Below are 12130 nucleotides of genomic sequence, written 5' to 3' on the forward strand. Positions count from 1 at the left end.
TTTTATAGCTTTTGGAGATTGCCTTACTTATGCAAAATGAGTTTCTTATGACGGAAATTCGACGCCTGTTTGTTCGATCTGTACTGTGAAATATTACACCGAGGTTTTTTTGCATGAACCACGCTTCTTCGTTGCTCGATCTATATTAAAAAGCTTCGGTGTGATCACAGGACAAACCTCACGCTCGGTCAATAGCCAGTTATTATTCAATGCCATGTCTTCCAACAGTTGACCATCAACTGAGGTGATATTTATCTGATGTAGAAGAGATGAAAACTAAGTGGGTATAGAAAATGGGTAAAAAAATTGAAGAAACAATGCGAATTAATAGTACTATTAAGTGTATTTAAAAAGTCAGTATGAATATAAGATACTTAAGTCCTATAAAGATTATGTGCTGGGCAGTAAGAGCAACCTTTATCAAATCAACCTTTATCAAATATAATTTCACCACAGTATAATCAACATGCATGATTATCGTTCGAAAATGAAACTCGTGTGGAACTTCTTCAACACTCGCGGTATTTTTCGTAAGAAGTGAGGTATATCAGCATTCAATTTTGAAAAGTAAAAGTATCTGAATTCCTTTTATAAAACTGTAAACTTATAATTTACACACGTAATCAAATATTTGGTTTATTTTCAATGAAACACGTTAACTTCCCACGGGTTTGTTTCACTTCAATTAATTCCGGACTTTTCGACGTCGTTTATGCTCAGTACAGTGCGAGGCATTTAAATTTTACTAATTCACCAGAAGCAATGGTTGTAAGTAAAAGGTGACTAGTTTATTGGGTTTGGTTTTTCATACGTATGAATTTGTTGCTGCAGTAAATAAGGCCGGATTAAAATATGTTTGACGTTTGTGCATGTTAGTAGATAAACAATTATAAAACATAGTCACCTATTTCAATTAAAATAGGCACCACCAGGAGAAAATGATATAATGTTTACCTTTATAAATTGCTTTTGATAATAAATATATTTCACTTAATTTGAATACCAGAATTGAGCTGAGACCCGCGCTTGTGTGATGTGGTATTTTCGAGGAAAAAATGATTTTTGTAATTATCATTAGCGTTGCTTTCTTTTCAGGTGTTAGAGGTTAGTTCAATTTTAAATCATAGTGATTATCATGTATGATGAATTCTGTTTGCTGAATTTATTTAGATCATGGATATTGTATAGCCGGTTTGCTGAGGACATGCAGATATTGTGAAATGCCAACAATGCGTGCTGTGGTAACAGTATAGTCGTGGGTTTTTGCTGACCGTGCCGCGTATAAATTTAGCGTTGTCGGTTGTCCCAAGGCTATACTGAATGTAGACATTCAAAACAATCCTGATTGTATAAAAACATTTTTTAAATACGTAGTGCGAAACCCCCAATACTTCTTTGAAGACGAAGATGATACTATGAAAAAAATAACGCTTTTCAGCTGAATAATAAATGTCTTCGTGCAATAAAATAAATGTGAATAGAAGTCAGGTTTTTGTTTAGTAAGAAACGTGGCTATTGTTCCTCGGCCCTCAGGTCTACCTGGATTATCGTATAATCCATATAGGTCAAAGCAAGATATGTTATGGAAAATATGGATGCTTCAGTGATGGTGGAGACTTTCAAGGCATATTTACACAGCTTCCTTCCTCTCCAGCGAGTGTCGCTCCCAGCTTTGCTCTATTTACACGCCGTACACCACCCAGTATGCGTGATGGAGAAATATTGGATGACTCTGATATGAACAAACTACGAGCATCCACCTTTAACGAGCATTCCTTGACAAAATTTGTTACTCATGGCTATATTGAACCAAAATTTGGTATTCGTGATTGGATGTTACGTATGAAAGATGAGCTGCTGTTCAAAGGTGATTACAATGTCATCCTTGTCAGCTGGCATCATGGTAATAACTTTCCATATGTTCAGGCCGCGGCTAATACTAGAATTGTTGCTGCAATGGTAAGTTAAAGTGTGCCGACTATTGTCACCATATCAGTTGATATCTCATTTGCCTCAACGTCGTCAGTCCTAGGCGACATTAATTCATTCATGGAATTCTTGTAGTTATCAGAATTATTGCTATTTCTGGTAAACAACACTGTTGCAACATGCGATAAGATTCACCTGATCGGCTTCAGTCTTGGAGCTCATATCTCTGGTTATGCGGGAAAAAGGTGTTTGAGCAAAGGCTGTGTTTTGAATAGGATAACTGGTAGGTACAGCTTGAATAATATATATACATTGTTAATTTACCATCGAGAATTGATATTATTAGATAAATAAGGTGATAATTACAAGTTTATTAATTTTCAGGATTGGACCCGGCTGGTCCTTTATTTGAAGATGACAGTCCAGTTGTTAGGTTAGATCGTGGAGATGCAGAATTTGTGGACGTTATTCATACAGATATAAGAGTAGCATATCTTGGTGTCGTTGGTAGTTTTGGTATAATTCGTGCGATTGGTGATGCTGATTTTTATCCAAATGGTGGTTATAACCAGCCTGGCTGTCGCAATTTCAGCATAGGTAATACTGTAATGGTAATGTTTGTAAAATAATTACAATTTCATTCTCATGATCGTTATGTTGGCCATTTTTAGTTTTTACAATTTTGCCACTGTTCCTCACAATGTTCTGCATTATGATGCGTTGATGCACGTGTTTCTGTTACTACATATATTACTGTTGTTGATGTTGAGTGATCTGCAGGGTAGTGATTATGGCAGTTGTAATTGTTTCACTTGAGTGTCCCTATTGTAGTTCGTCTAATTTAAACCAATTTAGAGATATATGTCAAAACAGCGCTTATTATTCTCTTAGATTTGAACATCGTCCAGACATTGAAAGATCTAGTTGTTTGCAGTCATGCTAGAGCTGTTCTGCTCTTTTTGGAGTCTATTAACAGCAAGTGCATGATGCGAAGCTATAGTTGTACGACTAAATGGTTATTTGATCATGGTCAGTGTTCATCTTGCAAGGACCACAATAGTGAATGTCAAATTATGGGATTTTATGCCAGATCACCGCCAGCAAAACACCCAGTGTCGTATCAGCTTAGGACACGATCTGAAAGCCCTTTTTGTGGTAAGTGCAGTTTTCTTCTACAGTGCCACTATTACTCAACGTGAAATAGTCAAACAGTAGAGCTAGTATAGTGCACTAAACCTGGTCTTCCACTGGTCACATGCACGGGATCCTATACTTGCTATCAATTGTTCAACATTATATCTATTTTACATAAGGTTACCACTACAAAATAACCGTCTATACTAGCGATTCATTCCGTGGAGGACTGGAATCCACAATTCAAATTACATTGACAGGGAAATACGGCTCTAAGAATATGGATCTTGAAGAGTACGTATATGTTTAGGTTTATGTAAGTAACTATGACAGACATGCAAGGCTCATCTCAGTCGTCTGAATAATGAATATCGCACCTAAATCACCTAATTCAACTTATATTAAGTTTATAGACGCTTATAGACGTTTTCAAAAAAATACATTTTATAAATCAATTATTTAGGATTTGTTTTTATGAAAAAAAGGCCTCTGATCGATTGTTATTTTTCAGGCGAAATCACGAGCGAGGTTCGTCACAATCGTTTGTCGTGCTCATCGGAAGCAACCTTGGTAGTTTGCAAAAAATTAAGATTTCATACAACAAATTTTATGCTGTTTGGCATTTGGATCGCGTGGTTGTCCAGCCAAGCTGGATGGCAATAGAGTAAGCGTCACTCGCCTGGGTAACCTTAGACAAACAACCATATGAAAACCAAAGTCCCTTGGCTTCGGCTAAACCAGCTTCGGTTTCTTTATCCTTTGTCCTTCAAGAAAGGCACTTTCTAAACTGCTGTATTTAAATATTCCGTAGTTTGTATGAGGGGAATATTGTGTAACAAAATCCACAAAGGCGTGGTCTTTATGTAAGAGACCACAATTCATGAATATGATTACAGTGAAACACGGATAAATCTGAAACACACACCAATCTGATTGGTCACTAATAATAATAATTTCCAGCTTTATGATCGAGTTACCGGTTTGTTGATATTACTAATTTTTTATTTTGTAGATACACAGCTTGTTTTAATAGTTGGTTGATATTTAACATGGATAAAGAAGCTGACCTTAAACAAGGAACTGTTCATTGTTAACTCGGGTTTAGTAACCACGTTTATTTGTTGGGGAGGGGGTTAAGTTCATCGTTTTGTGTAACGGGCCGTAAAAAATGATTAAAAATTGTTGACTGTGTAAACCAGAAATACGCCCTGTTGTCTATAATTATATCGAGTGGATTTATACACACTTCAAATTGGAGCCTGGGGTCGGTTGTATGAAAGCCAGATAGCGCTATCCACCGGATAGTGGTTTCTTCAATCGCTTTAAAATCGCCTGTTGTTGGGTATAACTTTTATTAAATCTTAGTATTCCTAAATCGAGTATCCTCTTTAATAATTGCTGGTTCCAAAAATGAAATTTTATTGCTTTTCGAGCATTTTTAGAACGGTTGAAAAAATCACTATCCGGTGGATAGCGCTATCCGGCTTTCATACAACCAGCCCCAGAACAGTTGAGACAGCTATCGGTCCTCAGGCAGGAATCGAACCTACGCTTTTGCTATGCCGGTGCAATGCTCTTGCCACTGAGCAGGTTGGATTCCTGCCGGAGGACCGATAGTTGACTCATTTTTCCATCAATTGTTCCTAGGAAGGTTCATTCATAAGATGAGGTCACGACTCATTATTGAGCTCAGTGAGTAAATCATTACGCATGCGTGTCATGTGTTCCGTATTCCGAATTCGAATTTCTTACAGACATTGTCTTGCTTTTGATCTTGAGCAAATATCGAACTTTGCAAATTCTTTCTGGAGTTTCTGTATTCGCTAATGAATCTTCCTTCATCTCATCTAGTTCAGAGGTAAGTAGATCTTATTATAGCTTTTTAATTACACAAATGTGTGCCGTGATTTTTCGTATATTATTGTTTGTTTCCCATATGGATGTAGAATACTCAAACAGTAATATTTAGCCAGCGAAATGTTTCAAAATTTCGTTAAATATTTTAGTTTTTAGCCCCACAAAATCACTCAACACAAACTAACAAAGAAAGTATGTTCACACGTCCGCTAATATTTGGACCGCAAATATGTCACAATTACCTTTGGTCGCATCATGTATCATGCGAAGTATCACTGCTACTATAAAGCATTTCCACCATGAAAAGAATATGGCTTACAGCAGTTTCACGTGATACGCGCAAAATGGTCTTTTAGCAATATAGGTTATTTTCATGGACAATGTCACTAGTTCATTATCAAGTGCTAAAATATCACCACTCACAGATTTTCACTAGAGAATGATAACCAAATGGAAGATTGTCCCATTTCAATTTTTCCTAGAACTTCTTTCATGAGAAATTGTAGTTGACATCATCATATTTCTTTGTTGATTTGTTGCTTTGTCCTGCATTAATTCTATATTCTGCTAACTTGTAGTAACTTTTGCTTGCCGTATCAGTCAAATTTTAGAACTGGATGTCTTAATTTAATTCAGTGGTGTGCACATATACTGTTAAGTCAATGTCACTTGGCTAAAATATTTAAATTCCCAATATGCTAAATTAATCACAAACACATGATTTTAAAAGGTATTAACTTGATAAAAAGTCTGTTAGCTTGTGCTGTAATTTGATGAACGGGTCTGTTAATCAAGCACAGAATAGTCAGGCTCCTTTTTACAACAGACTAAATGGATACATGACGAAAATTAAGAAAGAGTCTTTCTCACCTATTTCTATGGATTAAGTAATGTTATTTACAATCGTGGTTCACTATATTTCAAAAATAAGAGAAAGACTTGGAATTGTTTATATGTAAATATAAAAATATTGCTTAGGTACCAAAAGTATTGCTTAAATGAATATCAAGGTATTGCTTACCAAAAATAGCCTACCAAAAACAGACGGAAGTGGTCAACTTTTCGTCAGCAATATTTTTATAATTGCTCTATCCATATGGTATTGAGCACCCTCTAGTATTTTGTAAACCAAAGACATTTATAATGATAGTATACATCATTTTTATGACAAATATTGCTACCCTGATGAAAATAAAGGCTGAAACATGTAGCATGATTTTAGAGTGCTCAGAGAAATTCTCTGGGACTACAACAGTGTCCAATATGTATATAAAGTATATATGAAAATAAAGTATATAAATCTCACTGTATGCTCACTAATATGTACTGAGTCTTTTCGAAACCTTTTACAATGAGTAATCTAAATAGTACATACCTAAACATTGCAGCAAAGATGATAACTATGTAAAAGAATTTTCATATGATTACATTAGTGTTTGAAGGTTCTTTACAAGCTATGGAAAGATAATAAAAAAACTCTTTTGAGCATTCTCCAAAATATACGTGAAAATGCGTATTGCCGTGACTTACGTGTCATTACTTACGTATTAGTTTTATTTTTAGTTTATTTTCAGAAAAATCTGCTTGTTTCAATTTCTTTTCATTGATGGGTTGAAATGAACTTATTAGCTGATTAAAATTGTCTTGCTGTAATTTTAGATCACATATTGCCTAGAAAGATTGGAAGGAGGTTGGTCCGTACTTGATTTTGCCAGAATTATGCTTTCTAGCTAGTTCTTTTTGGTAATGATAAGAAATGGCCTCAAAACAGGAACGAAGCGTTGTTCGTCAACGTACAATATACAAATGTGATCAATGTGAAAAGGTTTTCCCTGCATATGCCAAGTTGGTTAACCACGAGAGAATTCATACAGGAGAAAAACCGTTTGTTTGTCGTATATGTTGTAGGGCTTTTACACAACAAACTCACTTAAAACGTCATCACAAGGTCCATGATAATGAACGACCTCACCAGTGTTCTTTCTGTGATAGAGCTTTCAAGCACAAAGCACATTTGAAAAGACACACTAAGAGTCATCATAGTTACAGTTATCAGATGAGCAAAACAAGGAATGATTTTCTAAACGCGGAGATGTTGCACAACCAATCAAATAATTCGTCGCATTCCCAGACAAACGTATATCGAGAACCACTAGCAAGGGTTGTAGACCATGCCCAAAACAGTCATGATTCTGGTAATACAGGCGATTCTGAATCATTTGATTCTGAAAACTCGCATTATCAAGCATATGAGTTGTCGAATACTCAAACAAGTGCAAATATTTATAAAATATGCGGAACAGACGAGTCAGATTTTCCTGATCCTGAGGATGAATCGTTGAGTGGTGAAAAGAATGGTGAACTCCAAACTTATTTGGATGAACATGCGGAAAGCCCTTTTGCTGACAGATTTGATGCAACGAGAGACTCTGATGTTCCTGAGACTGAGAGCCCGCAAGTCCAATCAGCGGAACAACCGAGCAGTAAAACGGAGCGTCTAAACGGGCATGTAGAGGGGATGTACGAGTGTCAGTTGTGTGGTAAAGTGTTCAAACGCAAATCAAATTTGTTAGCGCACGAGAAAAACCATGCTGAAAACAAGGTATTCAGATGTGACCTGTGTGGGCAAGCATTTCCTGAATTACAAGAACTAGCTTTTCATCGAACTCTTTGTGAAGAAAGTTTCTACAAATGCCAGATTTGTGACAAAGAATGCGGGACAAAATTTAAATTGAAGTGCCACGTAGAAACGCATAACGACGATAAACCGCACGTGTGTGACATGTGCGGTACACGATTCAAGCATGCTCGTTCTTTAACCACCCATAAAAGAATGCATACTGGTGAGAATAATTCCAGTTGCGATGTTTGTGGAAAGGTTTTCATAAGACCTAATGATTTGGTTGTCCATAAAAGGACACATACTGGAGAGCGGCCCTATGAATGTAATATATGTCGTAAAGCATTTAAACAAAAGGCACACGTTATCAAACACATGGAGACCGTTCACGGTAAAATGAAGATGAAAGCCAACACGACAAGTTCGTCCGCAGAAATTCATACCGCTAAACTACGAAGCCGGGCTAAAAGAAAACCAAATAAGATCGAAAATGGGGCGTCAGGTCCTGACCCCAAGTTCCCTTCTAAAAAAAGCACTTCCAGTATAAAACTGCGAAGTAGATCTGAACGGTCTGGTGCGACTTTATCCACCGAGGACAAGCTTGTGCAAAATGGAACTTGTGATGAAAATTCAACGATTGATGATGACATGGAGCATGTGGCATACCCAGAAGAAACGTCTCTAAACGCACGTGGTACTCCATCAAAATCAAATACCTGCGAGGCTTGCGGAAAGTCATTCACACAAAAAAGTTACTTGGTGGTACACAGACGAATTCACACGGGGGAGATGCCATATGATTGTAATATTTGCGGGCAGGCATTCAGACAGAGAGCACATCTGGTTAAGCATAAAAAATCTATTCACAATGTTGATAAGTCTTCAAAGGGTCCCCTGACGACGGTCGTTCCAACCGAAGACGATTTATCCGACTCGATTAAAACAGAAAATGGGGACGAAGAGCATAACAATAACACGATTATACCAGCAGAAAAAGAAAGTCACTATGATATGTTGAAAAATGTTTCCAAGAGAAGGCCATTTCAGTGTGATATCTGTCATAAGAAGTTCAGACAAAGAGGATATCTGAATGTGCATAAGAGAATACATACAGGTTTGATGCCTTTCAAATGTAACATTTGTAATAGATCGTTTAGGCAGAAAACACACGTGGTGAAACACAAGAGAACAATTCACAAAATTAAGAAACTGAGAACAATCCAGCAAATGGAAGATCTTGACAACGAAAGTGAGTCATCGCCGAATGAAAGCCAAGAGAATTCACACGATAAAGAGGGAGAAACGTCACAGGACGAAAAAAACGAAACGTCGCACGATGAAAACATGAAAAAAAACACGAGCGAGATTTTCACTAGCGAATATTCAATGGTGGGTGACCAAATTTTTGAAAGGTATGGTACCCAAGCATCAGGTGTTTCGAAGACCAATGACCTCGACACTTCAGATCAGAGCCATTCTACAGGCAAGCTATCGATTGCTTCAACTAAGTGTGATCAGAATGATGCTTCGTTTGACAAACCACACGCGTGTGAAATATGTGGCAAATCATTTAAACGTAAACATTATTTGGCAATTCATAAAAGGATGCACACGGGGGAAAGGCCATACCCTTGCACGGTTTGCTCAAAAAGCTTCAGGCAGGACTGCCACCTAAGAGTCCACATGTCTAAAGTTCATCCAGACGAACATGTGGTTATTCGGTCAAGAGAGCCAACAACCTACAAATGCAAGATCTGTAACCGAGTATACAAGCGAATGCATCTCTTAAAACTGCATGAAGCAACACATGGCAGTGTTGGAGGAGTCAAAGAATCTCGAGTTAACCATCGTGGAAAAAAGAAACCCTTGTTTAAGGCATCGACTGCACGAAATCCTAAAATCCTCCCAATCAACCGCGACGATCCCGACAAGCTCTTGCATATACGCAAAAAAACCGAGTTTCAAAGCATGTCATGCGACAAAGACAGGCCCTTTCAATGCCAGTTTTGTCCAAAAGCATTTAAATTCAAGCAACACCTAACATCACATGAACGAGTGCATACAGGAGCGAGGCCCTTCGTCTGCAATATATGTAAAAGTGCTTTTAAACAATCCAGTCACTTAACCCGCCATATGAAAATGCATGAAGTGGAAGAAAAACTTGGTAAAGAAAAGGTGCCTGCGCCTGTATACGCCGACGATGATAAACCTTACAAGTGCAGAAACTGTAAAAAGAGCTTCAAATCGAAGAAAGGACAGTTATATCATATTGCAAGATGTAATTCAACAGCTAAGAATTTGAAGGCTAGAAAAGAATTGTCACGAGTAAAGACCAATGTTGAGAACAATATAAATAGTATTCACGAGTGTAAGGAATGTGGCAAACGATTTGATCGGAAGCAAATTCTTGTCATTCACAAACGTGTTCACTCTGGAGCCCGTCCTTACGAATGTGATATTTGTCATAAAAGGTTTCCCATCGCTGGAAACCTTGCGCGGCACAAGATTATTCACACTGGACAAAAACCTTACGTTTGTTATATTTGTGGTAAAGGTTGTACCCAGAAGAGTAACATGGAAGGCCATATCAGATTGGTTCATAAAGTGAAACCAAAAAAGGAAAAAGAGCCTGGGAATTTTAAACGTAAAGGGAACAAAAAACAGTCTCATAACAGCGAGACTGCTACCGCCATTGCTGAATGCAAGAAAGAAGAAAGCAGCGAGGAAAATGTTGGAACTGGAACACGTAGAAATAATTACAACGACATGGCTTCAGTGAATAGAGATCCGGAACGAGAAACCAGCGTTAAAGAAGAAACAAAAGATGTTGAAGATGAAATTTATCGGTGTTGCGAGTGTGGTAGGGGATTTGAGGAAGAGAGCAGTATGATGGACCATTGCATGGAGGCTCATTAATCATGCACGTATAGGTTTTTTAATACGCGTATTTAACTGTGGATTAGGGCAGATTGGCAGGTGATTTATCTTGAAAACTCTAGTTAAACGACAAATATTACCAATTAGACGACTATATTTCAACATTGGTTGTCTAAATGAAGAAAAGGTAAAACAAACTGTTTTCCAATATACGTATATTTTGATAAATTACGCCACAGTGCTAAATTCATCCACATGTCTTTGAGTTCTCTGCAATATTGCCAATATTTTGCTACTTATAGAATAATACTGCAACAATCATTTATGTAAATAGCTATCGGTTTTGTCAATTGTGTTTAGGAAGCATATTTGCGTCTTAAGTGGCAAAAATTTCAAGCTTTGAAATAGCGTCTCAAATCGGACATTTTCATATCTGGCTGCATTAGCGTAACTAGGAACGATAATTGAGGGAAGCATTTATGTGCACTTCATATGAGCATGTAACAAGTCGGTCTGGATTTCTTTCGAAGATTTTCTGCAACGAAAGCTTTTTATTGCCAAAAAATGTCCAAAAAAGTTAGATTTTACAACTCCGTCCTATATGAAACTTAATATAATGTTTAGACATTTTGTCCAGCGAACAAAAGCTTGAAATGTGTGTCACTGTTTTTGATGATTTTTAACGAGATATCATTTTTTAGTAAGGGTGATAATTCGTTGAAAAGCATGACGTTTTAATAGAAATTATTCACAGTAGGTTGTAATAATGCAATACATAACAATGTATATACACTGTAGTTAGGTATGTTGCTTGTAAATATTTCATAAATTAAGTAAGTGTACGCGGCAGCGAAAGCCTGGTCTGCACTTGTCTTAAAGCAGGGTTCACATATCACTGCGGACCTGTTTGCGTTTTCTTCTTATCTGTTGATGGATAAATTCGTAAAAAATTATCCGGCAACACTACCGACAACAGGTTAGCAGCTCATGCACCACTGTCATATGCGAACCAGGTATAAAAGAACCACGCCGCAAACTCCTTCACCTAGTAAGCGCACACATGTCCTTCGTGACAATTATCATTTGCATGCATGTAAATGTCTCATTTGCGGTTTTAATTTCAGACTTTTATCATCAGAATTTTTAAGACGAAATTCTTAGGGAATTGGGAAACAATTCAGCGAGTAAAGACCAGGCTTTTACTGTGAATAGCTAGTTTAGTAAGCAATACGTAAGTTATCTGTGCGTGTGAATATAATGTATGAGATTTTCTCTTGCCTCCTTCCATGTTGTGAAAAGTTTTCATCCATTCATCAGTTCATCTGATGTCAGCCCACGATCTTCATATCCAGGTCAAAACACTATAGATACTTAAATGAGTCACTGTTCCAAGGACCAATGCGGTGTTTTATCTCATTTTGATAACAAGTTCTCGTGATTCGTGAACAACTTGGCTGTGGCTACAGATATTACGAGAAAGCGAAAAAGATATTTCCAAATATCTGAAAACTTTGGTTACTATTTTTCACAACAATCGGTAGATCTATGTCTTACGGTCTTGATCAACGCCTAGCTTGCCTGAGTTGCCTCTCTAAATCAACATGGGGAGGAGCTGCCCATGAATTGAAGCCCTGGCTTCCCCCCACAATCGAGCCGCCACCCACGCGCTTTCGTCATATGGATTGCGCCCACACCGACACAGGCAGGTGATCA

The 12130-nt window shown here is 37.4% G+C and overlaps 2 protein-coding genes across 2 annotated transcripts; both read left to right on the plus strand.

Annotated features, from left to right (window-relative positions):
• The first annotated feature begins 959 nt into the window (after positions 1 to 959).
• LOC114527167 (pancreatic lipase-related protein 2-like) lies at positions 960 to 4242 on the plus strand. Its single transcript, XM_028548799.1, has 8 exons — positions 960 to 1104; positions 1565 to 1959; positions 2065 to 2212; positions 2314 to 2526; positions 2821 to 3084; positions 3243 to 3357; positions 3575 to 3727; positions 4076 to 4242. Exons 1-8 carry the CDS (start codon positions 1056 to 1058, stop codon positions 4155 to 4157), a joined length of 1419 nt encoding a protein of 472 aa, XP_028404600.1. The 5' UTR covers positions 960 to 1055; the 3' UTR covers positions 4158 to 4242.
• A 566-nt stretch (positions 4243 to 4808) lies between these two features.
• On the plus strand, positions 4809 to 11703 carry LOC114527144 (zinc finger protein 107-like). Its single transcript, XM_028548775.1, has 2 exons — positions 4809 to 4921; positions 6580 to 11703. The coding sequence occupies exon 2, from the start codon at positions 6677 to 6679 to the stop codon at positions 10454 to 10456; it is 3780 nt and encodes a 1259-aa protein (XP_028404576.1). The 5' UTR covers positions 4809 to 4921; positions 6580 to 6676; the 3' UTR covers positions 10457 to 11703.
• Positions 11704 to 12130: the final 427 nt, after the last annotated feature.

Source organism: Dendronephthya gigantea, unplaced genomic scaffold (assembly GCF_004324835.1).
Source record: "Dendronephthya gigantea isolate DGI-Jeju-01 unplaced genomic scaffold, DenGig_1.0 000043F, whole genome shotgun sequence".
Taxonomy (NCBI): domain Eukaryota; kingdom Metazoa; phylum Cnidaria; class Anthozoa; order Malacalcyonacea; family Nephtheidae; genus Dendronephthya; species Dendronephthya gigantea.

Coding starts and splice junctions, on each gene's coding strand:
- LOC114527167 (XM_028548799.1), top strand. CDS start 1,056: ATGATTTTTGTAATTATCATTAGCGTTGCTTTCTTTTCAGGTGTTAGA. Junction 2,527..2,820: donor CTGTCGCAATTTCAGCATAG/GTAATACTGTAA, acceptor TTATTCTCTTAG/ATTTGAACATCGTCCAGACA. Junction 3,358..3,574: donor AAGAATATGGATCTTGAAGA/GTACGTATATGT, acceptor GTTATTTTTCAG/GCGAAATCACGAGCGAGGTT.
- LOC114527144 (XM_028548775.1), top strand. CDS start 6,677: ATGGCCTCAAAACAGGAACGAAGCGTTGTTCGTCAACGTACAATATAC.